At 39.4% G+C, this 19,147-nt stretch overlaps 1 protein-coding gene across 4 annotated transcripts in view; it reads left to right on the top strand.

The window, feature by feature from the left end:
• The window catches only part of LOC122554193 (rho GTPase-activating protein 29-like), a 123,800-nt gene that overhangs the window by 82,622 nt on the left and 22,031 nt on the right, over positions 1–19,147 (top strand). For all 4 annotated transcript variants that reach the window (XM_043698842.2, XM_087990481.1, XM_043698843.2 and 1 more), the window contains 9 exons: positions 1,363–1,427; positions 4,768–4,878; positions 5,891–5,971; positions 6,127–6,315; positions 6,984–7,121; positions 7,294–7,484; positions 8,548–8,723; positions 11,189–11,314; positions 15,215–15,313. In XM_043698842.2, coding sequence (XP_043554777.2) covers positions 1,363–1,427; positions 4,768–4,878; positions 5,891–5,971; positions 6,127–6,315; positions 6,984–7,121; positions 7,294–7,484; positions 8,548–8,723; positions 11,189–11,314; positions 15,215–15,313 — 1,176 coding nt within the window. The remainder of the gene's footprint in view (positions 1–1,362; positions 1,428–4,767; positions 4,879–5,890; positions 5,972–6,126; positions 6,316–6,983; positions 7,122–7,293; positions 7,485–8,547; positions 8,724–11,188; positions 11,315–15,214; positions 15,314–19,147) is intronic.

Below are 19,147 nucleotides of genomic sequence, written 5' to 3'. Positions count from 1 at the left end.
CAGGACGTTGACAGGAATGGAGGGTTTGAGTTATGGGGAGAGGCTGGATAGGTTGGAACATGTTTCATTAGAGTGTAGAAGGTTGAGGGGTGACATTATAGAGGTTTATAGAGGGATATAAATAAGGTAAATGGCAGGTGGCTTTTCACTCGAGTGGGCAAATTCAAGACTAAGGGACATAGTTTTAAGGCGAGAGGAGAAAGATTAAAAAAAGACATGGGCAATATTTTTAGAGTAGAGTGGTTTATGTGTGGAATGAACTTCCAGAGGAAGTGGTCGATGCAGATACAGTTACAACATTTAAAATAAATTAGGTAAGTATATGAATAAGAAGGGAGGGATATGAGCCAAGTCCAAGGGCAGATGGAACTAGTACAGTTTGAGATTATGGTTGGCATGGTGTGGTTGGACCGAAGGGTTTGTTTCTGTTCTGTATGACTATGAATATGAGTAGGGCTGAGTGGTTGGCGTGGAGTGGTTGGACCGAAGGGTTTGTTTCTGTGCTGTATGACTGTATGAATATGAGTGGGGCTGAGGGTTATGCTGATAGTTAGCTATGGAAATATATGAAGAAATTTTAGTCGAGCATAAACACACACTGGATTGTTTGGACTAAATAATCTATTTTTATGCTCTATTTTTAACCTGTGCCATAACCTATATAATTCTTCTCCCTCTTTTTTTATTCAAAGCCTGTCTTTGTCATATTTGCAATCTTTCAGTTCCCAGCAGTGCCTAATTGGAGTTGAATATTTTTGACTAGAAACTTTGCAATTTGTAACTCACGTTCCTCTCTGCTACATTTCATCTGGGCTTATATAACTTCATGACTTTATTGTGAAATTGGTAGCATCCTTTTCTTACAAAATACTTATTTAGTATCTCAGGCATGCTGCCTGCCGCCTCAAGAGGATTATATTTTTGGTTCCTACTATCAGTCCCACTTTTGCTTTGATTATCCTTGCCCGTGGGGAGTGTTGACCAAATGGTATTATCACTACATATGAATATAGATACCCAGCTAATGTTTTGGAGACCTATTTTTGAAACCCACCATGGCAGACAGTGAAATTTGAATTCAGTTAAAAAAATGTGGATTTAAGAGTCTAACAATATATATGAAATCATTGTTGATTGTCAGAAAAGCCCATTTGGTTCACCAATGTCCTTTTAAGGAAGGAAATCTACCACCTTTACCCATCTGCCTACATGTGACTATAGACCCATAACAGTATCTGTTTGTCTCTTACTTGCCTTATCGGCAATGATGGATGATCAATAAATGCTGGCTTAGCCAGCGATGCCATCATCTTGTGAATGAATTTTATTTCTAATCTTTTTTTATTTTTGTTAAACATCCAGATATGGAATATGCAAGAAGCTTTTCAAAATTGGCAGAGTCAGCTAAGACCTTTATTGGACAACAGGTAAATATGACACTGCCTAATATTGGGGAATGCAAGAGCTGTTGCAAAATATGCTCTTCAGTTATCAACATTCTGTTTCTTCTGAAGTAATTTTGTGACATATGTAGATAGGTAACATAGTGGTAATATCATCGGATTAGTAACGCAGAATCCAGGGCTAATGTTCCAGGGATGTGGGTTAGAAAGCCACGATGGTATATGGTGAGATTTGTTTTTTTTTAAGAAAGAGCTGGCCCTTTGGAGCTGATGTAACTACTGTTGGATTATCATTAAAATCATCTGGTTCACTGAAGTCCTTTAGTGAAGTTAACATCTGCCATCCTTACCTGACCGGGCTTTCGCGTGCCACCAGACTCTAGTATGGTTAACCCTTAACTACTATCTAGACAATTGGGAATGGGCAATAAATGCTGGCCTATCCAATCAACATGCACATCCCATGAACAAATTCAAGAAAAAGATTACAAATTGAGGATTTAGTAAGTGAGCAATTCATATAAGTCGAGCATGTTTAGGAGTGAATGAGCATTGAATATATGCACAAAATTCCTACAGTAGTAAATCAGGCACAAAAGTTTTAAGAGGTGTCAAAAGGGATGTGAATCAGTTCTTAAATTTACTCAGAATACTGATTAATACAGCTTATAATTGATAAGGCTGCCCCAGTAGGGGAGAAAGGATAATTGGCTGGGTAGGATAGGTGAGCTAAAGGTCTTCTGACCAAAATTTGATCCAAGAGCGTCAGAACTAGTAGCAGGAGTGGGCAGTTCAACCCCTTGAGGCTGCTCTGCCACTTGATACGATTATGGTTAATCTTGTCTCGGCTTCACATCCACTTTCTGTCTGCTTTCATAACCGTTCAGTCCTTTCTTCCCCACCTCCCAGTCATTAGCATAGATTGTAAACAGTTGAGGCCTGAGAACTGAACCCTGTGGCACCCCACTAGTTATATCTTGCCAACCAGAAAAAGACCCATTTATCCCAACTCTTCTTTCTATTGGTTAACCAGTCCTCTGTCCAAGTTAATGAATTACCCCGAACCTTGTGTATAAACTTTCCGTGCAGCACCTAATTAAATATCTTCTGGAAGTCCAGGTATGCTATATGGTCAGGATCTCATTTATCCCTGTCATTTACAACATCTTCAAAGAATTTTAGCACATTGTTAAACATGATTTACCGTCACAAGATTTACCTTCACAAAACCATGCTGACTCTGATGGAGTTTGTTTTGACTTTCCAAATATTCTGCTATTACTTCCTAAATAATGAATTCCAACAATTTCCCATATTAAACTAACATGGCCTGTAGTCTCTGAGGAAGGTACACTGGACCAGAGGATCTGTAAAATGTATCATAATGTTTTGGCCTTTGGATTGCTTTAAAAAGTGAGACAGATGGACATGGGTTAATGCTGTGAAGTTCTTACATATATTTTGAAAAAAGGTCAAAGTCATTCAAGAACTAAATGTACCAGTTCCCAGAGGAAATCTGACTGCAAACAAGAGCTTGGAAGAACCCCTGCAGTATCAATAGAATAAGATGATTATACTTTTGGGTTTATGACAAATAATGTAAAAATAAATTAAGCCATTATTTTTGTTTTGACTTCAAAGCAGAGAATTCAAAATTCAGTTGGGAAGCATCAAGAATTTTGTTCTGAAGCAAATTTTACTTTCATGCACAACAAGAGTTTGTTCAATTCAGGGACACCCAGTCATTGCAGCAGCAATGGTTTCCCTAATTTGTGGAGTTTCCAGGAGATAGTGAGGACTGCAGATGCTGGAGAAGTCAGAGTCAATAAAGTGTGGTGCTGGAAAAAGCACAGCAGGTCAGGCAACATCTGAGGAGCGAGAGAATCGACATTTTGGCTTAACCTCTCATCAGGACTGGGGAGAGGAAGGAGGCCAAGAATTAAATGGGAGGGTAGGGCTGGGGGAAAGATAGTTGGGATTGCAATAGGTGGGCGAAGATAGGAAATGATTGTGATAGGTCGGTGGGAAGCGTGGAGAGGATAGGTGGGAAGGAAGGTGGACAGACAGGTCAGATCAAGAGGATGGAGCCAAGTCAGATGGTTGGATCTGGGATGGGGAGGGGAGGTTTGGAAATTGAATTCAATGTTGAGGCCGTGTGATTGAAGGCCCCCAACGTGGAAGATGAGGTGTTCCTCCTCCAGTTTGTGGGTGGCCTTGTTTAGGCGGTGGAGGAGGCCCAGCATGGACACGTCATGGGGGGAATGGGAGGGGGAGTTGAAATGAATGGCTATAGGAAGGTGAGGTTGTTTGGTGCATATAGACTAGATATGTTCTCTGAACCGTTCCACGAGTAAATGAGGTTTGAGGATATGCAAGTAAATCATTGCCAGATTTGGAATGATCCTTGGGAGCTTGGATGGAAGTGAGGGAGAAGGTATCGGTGCAGGCTTTGCACCTCTTACGGCAGCAGGGGAAATGCCAAGCGTGGAGAGGGTGTTGGTGGGGAATGTGGACCTAACAAGTGAGTCACGGAGGGAACAGTCCCTATGGAATGCAGATAGGGGTAGGGAGGGAAATGTATTTTTGGTGGTGGGGGTCTGACTGTTGGTGGCAAAATGGCAGAGGATGATGTGCTGAATTTGGAGATTAGTGGGCTGGAATGTGATGACTAGGGGGATTCCCACCAATCCATTCCACACATCCCACTGATCTAACACAATCATTTCCTCCTACTTTCACCCACCTGTCGCCATCCCAGCTATCTCACTCCCATTTATATCTTAGCCCCCTTCCCCCTTCCCAGTTTTAATGAAGGTTTAAGCCTAAAACGTCAACACACTCTGCCCGACCTGCTGTGCTTTCTCCAGCATTACACTTTATTGACTTGAGAAGTTTCCAAACAAGTAGGGTTTGGGTTAGAAATCTTAACAGTGTTAGAATTTGAAAAATTTAGGTCATCAAAGTTATGAAGTGTTCATGCAATCAAACTTGCACGAATTGTGATGTTGTCTCTACAGTTCACGAAAGAGAAACTGGGAGGAGTTAAGCATAAACTCAACTCTTTGAGTTCGGAGTATCATATCTTCCAAATTGAATCTCTGTAATTTGGTGTTGGATATCAATTTGAAACTTAATTTTAATGTTTGTGTTAGCATTTTTCTAACTCCAATATTGGACAAGAAACAACCATACCAAGCTATGTTCTACTGTTAAAGAACATCTGCAGCCATGTTATTATGTCTTAGCGACTAACTCTGATGTTAATTAACCAAACAAATTAAACATAATACAGGTCTAATTTGGTATTTGACTTGTCCAGTAGTACCATTAGCTCGGATCATATTTTTATTTTATTTTTGAACAGGAGCACATGCCATTTCAATCAGTGTATATGTCTGCTTTTGACTATGATGTTGAGTATTGTCAAGCTCTTCTTCAAACTGGAGCAGGCCTCCAATCAAATAAATTTATTCAGGTGAGACCTTTGCATGGTTTAATTTCATTTTGCTGAGGGAAGTTTTGATTGCAATTGCAACATTTAAGAAGCATTTGGATGGGTAAATGAACAGGAAGGGTTTGGAGGGATATGGACCGGGTGCTGGCAGGTGGGACTGGATTGGGTTGGGACATCTGCTCGGCATGGACGGGTTGGACCGAAGGGTCTGTCTCTATGACTCTATAATGATTATTGTTTCATTATTACAAGTTCAAATTTACTGGTATTTCATGACACCAGTTTCCCATTGAAATACTAATACAAAGGAAGTTTGTGTTCACTAAATACTGGCTCAACTTTTGTTTCGAGTTTATTTCCTAATTAGTTTACAGGTTATTCTGGTACAATGTGTGTTTCGTTAATGCAAATTGGCTATAATGCGATTGACAAATTGTGGGCATTGTTTGGATAACACAAACTTTCTGCTGAACGGGTATAGCGGTCTTCTACAGCATGATTTTCTATAGTGGTTTTTCATAATGCAATTTTCTATCAGAGCGAGGTTGCAGAGGAACAACTGTCACATTATAGCAGAACGACCTGTATTGTTTTTTCAGAGACTTATCAAACCATTCCAGTTTCTTCTTAATTTTGGAGATATATGATTTTAATTTCTTTGTCTCATTCTCTCATTCCCTACCACTTTTGATCTCCATATGATGATCCTTGAGTGGATAGGCAAGTGATCTACTAAAAGGTGTACAGTAATAATATGAGAAACGAACAGTTTATTTTTCTTCTTCATTCCTTCTGTTTAGCATCTCATCGAGGTAATTTATTTTCAGCTTGTGTTTTTTGGGTGTGTAAAGTTGGCTCATATCTCCATAATCTTGAATGTGGGACTATATTGGGTGTTTAACAACATTTGAAAATTGCAGTTCAACTCTTGAAATATGATAAACTGAACTCATAATTTTTATAGTATGTTTAAAACTCAAAGTTGTCAAATGTTGTTACAAAACAACACCTTTGTTCCTCTGTGTTTTTGCAGCCACTTCTGTTGCGAAGGAATGAACTGGATAAGCAACGTAAAGAAATTAAAGAGCAATGGCAGCGAGAACAAAGAAAAATGGTACAATGTTCTATAATGTTTTAAGATAAGCATAAGTCTTTCTATAACGCAATTTTAACATTTAATCAGTTTTCTGACTTGCTCTTCATTCGTTGTTTTTAAAAGAACTGCGTATTAATATTCTAAATATTAAAATACTTTTCTGTACTTGTCAGCATGAAGCAGAAACATCCCATAGGAAAGCAAACCTATTGTACCTTCAACGCCAAGAAGAGTATGAGAAAGCCAGGTCTTCTACAGTGCGAGCAGAAGAGGAACATTTGAGTTTCAGTGGTGGGATAACTGGAACGTACAACAGACATCTTGAAAAAAAAAGAAAACTGGAAGAAGATGCCTTACAAAAAGTAATTGTTTAAACCATATTGTAATTTGCCACAGTTTTGTTTTGTCTGTCGTCTTTAGGAATGTTAACTGTTTTAACACAATTTAAGATTTTGAATTGTATATTTAATTGATTCAGTTTCATAGTAACATCATTATGTTGCCAGCAATTTGATAATTAAAAATACTAACTTTCTGAGGTGCAGAGTGAAGATTTCATTCAAGTAATCCCAATTTAAAATTTTATAGTACTCAACTGTTAAAGTTATCTATACAGTTATTTTACCCTTCAGTCTATGCTTCCTAAACTTGTATCTAGTGTAACCCCATGTTCATGCCCATCTTGCCTTCCCTTCATCTTCCATATTGCCATCTCCCACCACCTTCAGAGCAGTTGATAAAAGGGTGTGCAGAATGAACACTTGCCTTTTCACACAGTGCTGTCATGCAACAGGTATCAGATCTGTGTGGAGTTGGTCAGGTACATTGCTCATGAAAAACAGAAATGTTTTTCAGAGGCCACACAGCTGTCAGAGCAGCCTAAGCTTGTTGACAGTCACTTCTGCTTTGAAGCTTGTGACGCCAAAATCTTGTCTGGGAACGCCTGCCTTAAAGACTCAGTTACTTTGAACATTTGAGACAATAAAAATTGAATCCATGCACAATTGATCATTTTAAAACTGTTTTGCAGGCTGAAGAAGCTGAAGAACATTTCAAAGCTTCTATATTAGATGCCAATGAAAAACGAAGCAATATGGAAAACATCAAAAGTGATATACTTACACAATTACGTGAATTAGTCTACCAATGTGATCTTACATTAAAATCGGTAAGCTTCTGTTCTGTAAATGATGGTTGCGAAGTTATAATTTGTAATTATAGAAAGAATATGTTTGTGAAGTTCACAAAATTTTCTAACTTCTTAAAAACATTGTCACTTAAGTTGCAGTACTACTACCTTTTACAGGAAATATTTCAATAAGAATAACTGACTCTTTCAGGTGACAGTCAACTTGTTTCAGATGCAGCATGCCCAAGTAGTCTCCCTTCCTGTTAACTATCAATCGCTTTGTGAAAATACCAAGCTTTATGAACCAGGACAACAGTATTCAGAATTTGTCAAAAGTTTGCCAAAGGAAGAAGGTTCGATGGAGCCAGACTTATTTCAATATTCAGTTTCATCAAATGGTGGGTAAGTAATGACTCTCAACTGCTCCCTGAAATCGTGCGGTAAGCTACTCAGTTCAAGGGCAATTAGGGTTGGGTACCAAATATACTGTCAATATCCCATTGAAAAATACATATATTGAAGTGCATTGACAGCTGGTTTTAAATAATTTGGACGAAGAATTTATCTGCAAGAGTATGACTATGATCCTCAGAAAATTCATGTGTTATAATAAAGTCAACCTGTTGTGCCAGAGATTGTAATGTGGATGTTTTTGCTTGTGACTTTCAACTGTTTTTGGACTAAATTTTCATTTATAATGCAGACTGCTTGAATTGAGAAAACTTCTCCGTTTGATTCACCTGCGTTGGGAAAGGCATGATTTACACTCTGGGGAATTTGAGGTAGAGTTGCAGGATGTAGTTAGGTCTGCCCACTGAATGCAGAGCAGATATGGCCTGAAGGGCTACTGAATACTGGATAGCCCATCTCTTTTCTAACAGTGGTTCTCAGTTCTTTTTGTTTATATGAGGTGCCAAGACCTTCTCATACATTATTGCCTCATCCATTCCACCTTTTTGTGTTGCACTCATCCTAGTGGCGCCTCATACATCACACGCCAACTCATTTTTCTCTTTTCCCCCCCCTCCAGCATCTTGCTTTCTACCCTAACATTCTCCATGCCTGTTCAGCCAGTATGCACCATTAGTAGATCTCGGGAACCAGTTTAAGATCTAAATGTTTAGAAGAAATCTGTCTGTACGAAACAATCTCTGTTCATGAAAGTCCAATCGCAGTTTAAAGGCCCCTAAAGTAAGTAATCCCTTACCAAAACAGAGACAACAGCAAAAAAATTAAATTGCTTAGAAATGGTGATAGAAAGACATCCAGATCTGGGTCCTACCCACTTTTTTTTTTAAGTTTTGCTCGTCAGATATGTATCGTGTTTATTCAGAATGAAGTGAGGTTACCTTCCAATGCTATTCTTCCCTCACTCCCCTTCTCTACTGCTAACCCTTTACAGATACATATTTTTCAGTTTTGTTGAAATTAATTTCCTTACACCAATGTTTTCTTTCCTCTCTAGGCTTCCATTTCTTAAAAGAACAACAAATAGCCCTCATTCATCACAAGGAAATTTGTCACAGACTTCAGGAACCTCAGGTGATCTTACTGTTCAGTCACCTGATGTTGAAAGTCTTCATCATATTAGATCAACTAATCCCGGAGAAAAGCCATCAAATAACACTTCTGATATACAAGGTGTTGGAACTCTTTTTTTTTCACATGTAATATGTTCAATGCTTAATGTCTAATTACTTTAACATTAGGTCTTAGAGATTCGGTTATGTGTCTGATGATGCATTAGACACAATGTGTTCAACATGCTTGGTGAAATGCCTTGGACATTTACACAAAATAACTCTTTTTTTCAGTAATGACATATTTTCATTGGGTTCATTTTAAATATTCAGGAGAATATTTGGATGAAGAGGTACTTTGTTAATAGGGTATGCTTTTTTGAAATCAGTTAGGCGAAAGTGAGGACTGCAGATGCTGGCGATTAGAGTCAAGGATGTGGTGCTGGAAAAGCACAGCAGGTCAGGCAGCATCCGAAGAAAAGGAAAATCGACGTTTCGGGCATAAGCCCTTCATCAGGAATGAGGCTGGGAGCTCGGGGGTGGAGAGAGAAAGGGAAGGGGTGGTGCCGGGGGAGAAGGTAGCTGAGAGTGCAATAGGTGGATGGAGGTGGGGGTAAAGGTGATAGGTCAGGGGAGGGTGGAGCAGATAGGTGGAGGTGTTGAAGTGTTCAGCCACAGGGCAGTGGGATTAGTTGATATGGGTGTCCCGGGGATGAAATTGGCTTGCCACTGTCCTCTTGGATAATTAGGTTCCCCTGACTTCTCCACACATCCTCTGAATGGAAAAAACAGATCACTTCATCCTCCTGTCCCTCCCACCAGTGGGAGCCAGTGCTGTTCTTTCTGCTTCCCTTCCATTGCTCTCGAGACGAAGAAGGACCCCTAACAAGGTGTTGGTGATCAAACCACATCCTTTAAGCACATCCTTTATCCTGGTCTTTCTGTAAAATGCATAGCTAGGTATTTTATCAGAATTTCCAGAATAAATGTAACTAGTTGAAGTTTTGGAAAAGTTCCCCAGGAACTCACCTGATGTATTGTTGAAGTCCAATTTTAACTTTAAGCAATCATATTTCTCTGGGAAATGAACAGTAAAAGCTGATACGATCAGTAGCATTTGATTAACTCCTGTTCAGCTTGTGGTCATTAGGTGCAATATCCATTTATTTTGCAGTTTCACCCAATTTGTTTCGGTATAGAAAACACTTTAATGCTAGATAACTTAGAGGATTCAAACAAACATGGTCTCCATGGGAATTTCAGATTGCTGCACAATTTTAAAGGATTGTTGATTAGAAGAGGTTAGGAAATAAACTGTTCGTTAAAATTGCATACAATCAGTAATGAGTGCTTAATTGTCAATTAGCACCCTCCTAATCATTTAGCTGTTACTAGTATTGGCTTCAGTTCCCTAACCAAGATGGCAGCTGCATCAAACATTGTCCAATCCAGAATTGCAGCTTTAGACCTCACCTTCGTCACTTCTTTGGAGTTTAAAGCTTTGTCCAAAATCATACATCGCTCCATTACTTTCTCTTTCTCTTTTTCCCATCCTATCCCAACAAATATGAGCTACAGTTGCAAAGTAATGAACATAATGGAGTCAGAAATGCAGAACTAAGTTTAGGTTAAATGGTCAGGATCCCTAGAAGTTGAGTAATGCTGTCAGCTATTTGCTGCCATTAAGAGCCCATTGTCTACCAGACGAAGTGTCCACCATGGGCACTTTGCTTGCTTAATGAGTATTCCAGCTGAAGAGACCTGAAGCTGTGAATGTTAAAATTATGAAGAGGAGCACAAGAAGAGCTTCTTTGAGCTTCACAGGAATATCTTGGGGTCCTCTGACTCAAAACTCCAATCCCCTACCCTAACCTACATTTCCTGTGATTATCAAAGTCATGTTGGTCACTTAGTTGGAGCCAGTGAGTTGTATGTGGACATCCATTTTGGATGTAAAGTGCAGATTATCAAATATATTTCGTTGGAGTATGTTGCCATTGATTGGTCACTGGATGATTTAAAATCTATCCCGTTAATGTAAACTTCCTTGGTGCAGTATCTTAAATATAGATATACCAGTGCATTTCTACCAGAATATCAGATTTAACCTATGTAATTATAATTCTAGATGTAAAAATAAACTGTTAAAACCAGACCTGTATAACTAATCCTGTTGTAAATTTCCTGTCTAAATTATCCCCTTATCATTTTTTGCGCTCAGATCTCTTCTACTGTATTGAAGATATTAATTAATCTCGTATTACTACACATACTATTTTCATTAGTCACTAGAAATAATTAGGTGCTCAACATGGAATCCATGTCAGATTTTTGTCTCTTTTTCACTCAAGGTCTGATCAACAGACAGCATTCCATTAGGTTTTACAGAATGAAATATCAATTGTCCATCTCCTTTTGTACCACCAAACACTATAGTTCATTGTTACTGCATTTCTTTCAGTTTTAGTATTACTTGGGATATAGTTTTTCTTTTGGTTTATGAAATGATCTGTTGTGTCATGGGTGTGACTAAATCAGGTGATATTATCAGTTATGTGCCATTACCAATGCTTTTTTTTTCAACAGTCCGGAATCATATGCCATTTAGAGCTTGGTCCTCCGTCACTCAGGGGAGTGGTATGTATAGTGATTCTGAAAGTGGAGGAGGAAGCAGTGAATCACGCTCTATGGATTCACCCTCTGCTAGTCCAGGTGTGTAACCAGAAGCTTTTATTACAAATATTACATTCTGGATGATCTTCAGTTCATTGGTTTTAGATAATTTTTCAAACACACTTGTATTTTCATCAGATAGTTGGTTAGCTCAACTGGCTAGACAGCTGGTTTGCAATGCAGGGTGATGCCAACAGCATGAGTCCAATTCCTGCACTGACTAAGGATACCATTAAGGATTCTCCTTCTTCAACCACTCCCCTCACCTGAGACGTAGTGACCCTCAGGTTAAACTACCACCTGTTGTGTCTATCTCTAATCTCTATTGTCCGGTACGGTCACGTACTTTCATTACCCATTTGCTAGTGAAGACATTGTACTAATCCTTAACTTAGATTTTGTTAATCTGTTTAAAATTTTAGAAAGACTTGGAAATTGAATATTACAAAATTTAATGGATAAAGGAGTTACTTCTCTAGTTGCTAACAGTATTGAAGTAAGACATAGGGGTCATCAAGTAAGCTCCACCATTCAATGCAATCATAATTGACATGACAGTCCTCAAGTCCATTTTCCTGTCTTATCCCCATAAACCTTGATTCCCTTCCTGATTCAAAATATGTCCATCTCAGCCTTGAATAGACTTGAGCAGACTCAACAGGACTCTGCAGTAAAGAATTGCACACACTGACTATCTATAAGAGAGAACATCCTTCCTCACCTCTGTCTTAAATGGGAACCCTCTTCCTCTGAGATTATGATCCCTGATTCCAGACTCTCCCACAAGTGCATCTACTTTGTCAAGCCTCCTAATTATCTTACGTTTCATTCAGTCCTAGCATTTTAAGGATAAGAGATCTGAGGGTGAGAGATCAAATCTGTGCACCATATCCTAGATACAGTCTCATCAAGACTCTCCAGTTACACCTGTACTTGAATCACTTTGTAACGAAGCCAACATACCAGTTACTGTCATTGCTACTTGATGCAATTTAAAGGAGATGTGCAAGACAAGTTTTCACACAGAAGGTGGTAGGTGCCTGGAACAGTCTGCCATGGGAGGTGGTAAAAGTAGATAGAATACCCATGTTTAAGAGGCACTTGGACAGATATGAACAAGCAGGAACTAGAGGGATATGGATGATGTGTAGGCAGATGGTATTAGTTTAGAATGGCATCATGGTTGGTGCTGACATGGTGGACCAAAGGGTCTGTTCCTGTGCTGTAATGCTGTGTATTCTGTGTCTTCTCTCATTCTCCTAAATGCCAATGATTACAGGTCCAAACTACTCAACATCTCATTAAGACAATCCCTCCATGCAGAGAAACAACCTAATGGACCTTCTCTAACTGCCTCAAAAGCCAGTATATTTTCCTTAAATAAATGGACTAAAGCCCCACCCCCTCCTATTTCTCTCTCCACCCCTGAGGCTCCCAGCCTCATTCCTCTCCATGCTAACATACTCATTCAGTGGTAGGGAAATTATTAGAGAAAATTCTGAAGGAGGGAATTAATTTCCATTTTAGAGAAGCAAGGTTTGATCAGGGATAGTCAGCATGGCTTTGTGAGAAGGCGATCATGTCTACCAAATCTGGTTACATTTTTCAGAGGTGACCAAGCATGTAATGTCATTTTTACGGATTTCAGCAAAGCTTTTGACAAAATGCCACAGGAGAGACTGATGAAGAGACATGTTGGATCCAGGATAACGTGGCAATTTGGATCCAAATTTGACTTAGTGGGAGGAGACAAGTGGTGGTGATAGAAGGCTTTTAGTATAACTGGAGGCCAGTGTCCAATGGCATACCACAGGGATCAGTGCTAGATGGGTCTTGAGGGGTGTGATAAGTAAGTTTGCAAATGACACAGATTAGTTGCATACTTGACAGTGAGGAAGATGGTCTTGGGCCACACGAGGATATAAATGGATTGGGCAGATCAGCAGCAAATGTAACTTAACCCTGATACATATGAGGTGATGCATTTTGGAAGAATTATCAAGACAAGGGAGTACACAGTGAACAGTAGAACATTAAGAAGCTCACAGGAACAGAAGGATCTTGGGGGTGTTTGTACATATCCTGTCCAACCACTTTCAGGGATTTAATAGGGTAGTTAAGAAGACATATGGGACACTCTCCTTTATCAGTCAAGGGTAGATTATAAGAGTAGCTGTGCAGGAATTTGGTTAGACAACAACTGAAGTACTGTATGCACATCAGGTCTCTGCACTTGGGGACGGTTGTGATTGTTCTGGAGGGGGTGCAGAGGAGATGTTGACAGGAATGGAATACCTTTTAGCTACGAAGAGAGACTGGAAAAACTAGGGCTATTTCCTTTGGCACAGAGAAGTTGAGGGGGAACCTGAGAGTCAAAAAGTATGGTGCTGGAAAAGCACAGCAAGTTAGGCAACATCCGAGGAGCAGGAGAGTTGACGTTTCAGACATTAGCCCTTCATCAGAAATATGGGAGTGGAGCAAGTGGCGGGGGGAATGGCACTGAGAAATAACTAGGAGGATGGGATGGGGGAGCGGGGAAGTAGCTGTGAAGGCAATAGGTAATTGCAGGTGGGGGGGGTGACGGTGATAAGTGGAGGGGAAGGTGGAGCAGACAGGTAGGACAGTTCAAGAGGGCAGTGGGTTGGATCTGGAATGAGGTTGGGGGGAGGGGAAATAAGGAAACTGGTGAAGTCGACTTTGATGCCGTGTGGTTGGAAGTTTCCAAGGTGGAAGATGAGGCGTTCTGCCTCCAGTCATCAGGTGGCTTGGATTTGACAGTGGAGGAGGCCTAGGACTTGCATGTCCTTGGCGGAGTGGGAGGGGGAGTTGAAGTGGTTGGTCACAGAGCAGTGGGGTTCTTTGGTGCGTGTCCCAGAGATGTTCCCTGAAACATTCCACGTGTTGGCATCCAGTCTCCCCAATATACAAGACACCACATCGAGAGCAATGCACACAGTAGATGAGGTGTTTGGATGTACAGGAAAATCTCTGCCGGATGTGGAAGGATCCTTTGGGTGAGGAGAGGTGCGGGCGCAGGTTTTACACCTCTTGTGGCAGCAGGGGATGGTGCCGGGAGTGGAGGGTGGGTTTCTCTCAATCGTGATTAACTTGATAGAAATGTACAAGATTGAGGGGATGAACAGGTTGAACAGAAAGCAGCTGTTCTCCTTAGTCAAAATGTCAGTGACATAGGATCATAATGTTAAGGTGAAAGGCAGGAGGCTTTATGGAAATTTGAGGAAAACTTTTTCACTCTCAGAGTAGTGGGTGGAGAATACACTGTCTGGGAGGTGGATAACTTCACAATCTTTAAAACATACATGGATGAACAATGAAGGCTATGAATGCATTATTGGAAAGTGGGACTAGTGTAAATTTAGTGTAGCTTTGGCAATTCAGATATGATGGGCTGCAGGATATTGTGGCTAAATCACCACAAGTCACCTTTAATTCAGCTACTTGTTAAGAAATTGCTCACTATCAAGTACTGAAACAATTATTTAAACTTCTATTGCACATGGCAACCAAAATAAGCCTCAAGTAAGCAAGTTAAGCCTCAAAACTCTTATGATTTAATGTTGGAATTTAGCCACAGTTCCAACCAACAGGGTCTTCCACTGAATGTGTGCAGGATTCGATCCTTGTGCAGTGTTGTTCTTCGAAGTGATATGGTAACACAACTGTAATATCTAGATTGTATTTAAAAAAACTAAGGAAAAAGAGTTCTTATTATCCTTCCTAGATGCACCTATTGATTGTTGTACCACCATTCTTAGATTGCAGTTAGATTAGCCTATTCTGTATGAAGTTGGCAACAACCTTGTTTTGATACATCTGTTCAAGCTCAAATAACTTTCATCTTAAACCAATTAATTTTGATTTTGACCTATTTTTGCAATAGCTGATAATAATAAATATGGTTGTTTTTAACTAATCCAGGTGATTTCAAGCGAAGGCTGCCCCGAACACCCTCAACAGGCACTATGTCTTCAGCAGATGACTTAGATGAACGAGAACCATCATCACCTTTGGACAATGGTATGTATCAGGTTGCTCTGTATTTGCATTATTATTGTTCTAGTGTTTTGAAATCTACTTATAAAGGATAATATTTTACAAATTTACATAAAGATACAGTCATCCTGACATAGGTAAATTTAAATGTTTGTCTTTGTATAAAGAATGCTAAAAAGGCCCACAGGCAACATTCAAAATTTGCTCAAGTTTTTCTAGTTCATAAAATTCTGTCTTTTTTTGTCATTACTAAGTGCCCGACGTTTTGAAAATGGGTGGGCTGAACACCATCCACACAACTGGTTCACCTGAGCCACTTCAGTGACCAAGAGTGACGAGAAGAGCAGTGGCTGTATTTATTAAGCATAGTATTACATTTCCCAGGTGTTGTGATATTCTTCTTCGTCCTTCAAAGTGAAGTTGACAGTGTTCTTCTTCTGGTGTGTTTCATAGTGTTTTGGAGGGAGCAAACGTGATTGCCAGGATTGATCTGCATTCAGAAACCTCTGCTGCAAATCAAACAGAATACTGAGTTGAATATACTAGATCAGAATTTCCTGTCTTTGCATTTTCTCTTCACTTTTGCTGTGCTTGCTTTCAAGGGATACTGCACTTTTTCTTTCCATCTGGTTGCGCAAGATGCAGCGGCCCCAGACAAGCTCCTTCCACAAAAGAAATTGATATTAAAACTTCTAATTGAAGTCTTCAGAATGAACTTATAGATTGGTTCGACTAGTGTGAATATGTGCACAGGCTGCCTGGAGAAGATATGCTTTGCTAAGAGAGTGTCATCCATTCTGGCTAAATGACCAGTCCAACTCTGATGTAATTAACTCAATGTGCTGGGGATGCTTGGTATATTAGCTAAAGTGAGCAATGTCTGATCTTTTGTCCTATCATCTGATGTTCAGAAGCTTCCCAATACATGCCTTTATCTCTGTATTCTGATTTGCACTGTCATTTTTAACCTGAATTGTTCATGTGGCAATACAGAAACTATTATCTTTTTTGAGGTTTAGCTTCTTAATTCTTAACTTAACTCCTCGTTCTGATGTTGCAAAACCACCTCCTTTTTTCATGCCTATGTTGCTGGTACATACATGGACCATAGTAGTTGGATCCTTACCCCTTCTACTGCGAGTTCCTTTCTCAACCTGAACTGTCCTGTCCTGACTTCTAACATCTGGCAGGCAACACAACTGACTGAACCTGCATTCTTTTCTGTAGAAACACTATTGAACCTTCTAACTATGTTATCTCTCTTCTTACCATCCCCACTTTAATGTCTCCTTGGGATGTATTCAGTTAGTTGATCTGACCTTCAGCCTCCACTCTTGCATCTAATGTTTATTTTGTTTCTAAAGTTGAAAGCCCCTTATTTCTTGGACAATTGGTGCTCCTGTGTTCCTTTACCTGCCTTTTTTGGAGTCATGTTTTTATGTCCCTGAACATTGACTAATCCCTAAGAGATGTGATTGTGACCTGATACAAAGAATGCAAGAAACACACCTCCTTCCTAGTGCATCACATTGTCTGCTGTTCAATTTACAATTCATAGCTTTGAGCTAAAGCTGCACAAATTTCAAATATTTAATGTGAAAATGTTTGGTCTGGATCATATTAGTGCAGACTTTCTTTTAATCAACCTGTTTAGAAATATTATTACACACCTCTCAAGCAGGTGGAACTTGAAACTAGGTCTCTTAGCTCTGAGACGGGGACAAGAGCACAAGAGCCCCTTGTCTCCACACTAGTATCCAGGAGCGCTCTCATGCTGTAACTGTGGCACATCAACTGTCCTGCTATCCTTAAAGTGTTCTAATTTAACTGATCAACTATTCAATTATGTTTACTTATGTTTTGATATTTTTTAACCTTACCATCAGGTGCTATTGTCCAACTGCATGTGAACCTTAGAAATAGAATAATCATTAGTGACATACCAAACACTCACCAAATAGCTTCTTCTAGCAGAGTAAGAATCGATTTCTGGGGGCTGAAAGTTATGAAAAGAAAAAGCAAAGGAGCACCTCTTTTCCTACATTCCTGAACCCTCTCAATAACTTAGTTCCACTATTCTAAAGTCATGTACCATTTTGCATGCTCCTACCACCTGGAATATTGTGTAGAACTATGTGGGCCACATTTTGTAAGAAAGACTTCAGTGACCTGGAGAACATACAAAAGGATTGGACACTCTGGAGGCAGGAAACATGTTTCTGCTGATGGGTGAGTCCCGAACCAGAGGACACAGCTTAAAAATGGGTAGGCCATTTAGGACAGAGATGAGGAGAAACCTCCTCATGCAGAGAGTGGTGCTGTGTGGAATGCTCTGCCCCAGAAGGCAGTGGAGGCCCAGTCTCTGGATTCGTTAAAGAAAGAGTTGGATAGAGCTCTCAAGGATAGTGGAATCAAGGGTTATGGAGATAAGGCAGGAACAGGACACTGATTGAGGATGATCAGCCATGATCATAATGAATGATGGTGCAGGCTCGAAGGGCAGAATGGCCTACTCCTGCACCTATTATCTATTGTATTGTCTATAAAAGAGGTTTACCAGAACGTTACCAGGGATGAAGGAGTTGATTTTACTTGGAGTGATTTAAGAAGCTGGGATTTCAAACAAAGTACTGGAGAAACTCAGCAGGTCTGACAGTATCTGTGGAGAGAGAATAAGCACTAACCTTTTTGAGTCCAGTGTGCCTTTTCTTTGGAACCCTAGTATTTTGCTTTTGGAGAAGCTGAGTTATTTTTCTTCAAGCATCAATGCTTAAAAGGAGGTCTCGTAGAGCTGCCCAAATTGGAGGTTTTGTTTGAGTAACTAAGATAATGTTCTTCTGACAATGAGAGGTTATAGATTTAAAATCATTTGCAAAAGGAACTACATTGGAAATTAGATTTCTTCACGCAGCACTGCTATGATCTGGAAACCACTGTCTGAAATTATTGTGAAATCAGATTTTGTAGTAATTTTCAAAAGGCAATTAGAAATTCACTTGAAAGGGATTAATTTATAGAATTATGAATAAAAAGCTGGGCATGGAATTACATTGGACAGTACAAAGACTAAACAGGTGCAGTGGGTAAAGTGGTCTTGTGTTCCAAAATATTCCATGTTTCTAATGCATATAGTACCACTGCAGTTTTTTTAAAAAAACACAAACTGTTTTCAAAGTAATCCTTTTGGAGAGATCAATATACATTGGTCTGATTTTGTGTTTTCAAATTTTCTTAAATTTTCCAGCCAATTTCTATGTCACTAGATTAGCAGCAATCTTTCATTTACAAACTTATTGTAATTTTGTTTTTAGATGGATTGAAGAATGTGATCAGCAATAATTAATTACATTTTGAATTTCATTTTCAAGTTACCATGTTTACATGCTTGTTTCCTGCATTTTAATGAAAACGTAGATGCAATGAGATTCTGCTTTATACCAGTGTTTATTTTCTAAATTGTGCATTTTTTCATTTACTCCTCTCTGTTTAAAATGTGTTGGAAGCATATATTGCAAATTGAGTTCAAAATATATTCTATCATGTCATTCAGGTTAGCACAATAGACTATTTACATTTGTCTCAGCTAATTGTATAAAATTATTAGCTGGCTCTCTGTTCGCTATTATGTTCCTGCCAAGTCCCATCTCTAGAACTGTTAGCGCAAAAACGTAATAGGTAATTTGCTTGATTGGTTGGTCCAGAAATTCCGCTGTCTAATTCCTATTTCTCAGCTTCCCAAGCACAATATAGTGGACAGGAAATGCTTATGCTTGCAAAATAGCAAAAGCATAATTGAATAGATGGCATAACAATGGATCAAATCTAAGCTCTGCAGCCCTGACACAGCTAGTCAGGTAT

This window comes from Chiloscyllium plagiosum, unplaced genomic scaffold (genome assembly GCF_037043375.1).
Source record: "Chiloscyllium plagiosum isolate Xiang-an unplaced genomic scaffold, Cpla_swu_hap1 HiC_scaffold_9, whole genome shotgun sequence".
Classification (NCBI taxonomy): Eukaryota; Metazoa; Chordata; class Chondrichthyes; order Orectolobiformes; family Hemiscylliidae; genus Chiloscyllium; species Chiloscyllium plagiosum.
This window is presented reverse-complemented; position numbering and strand designations above follow the sequence as displayed.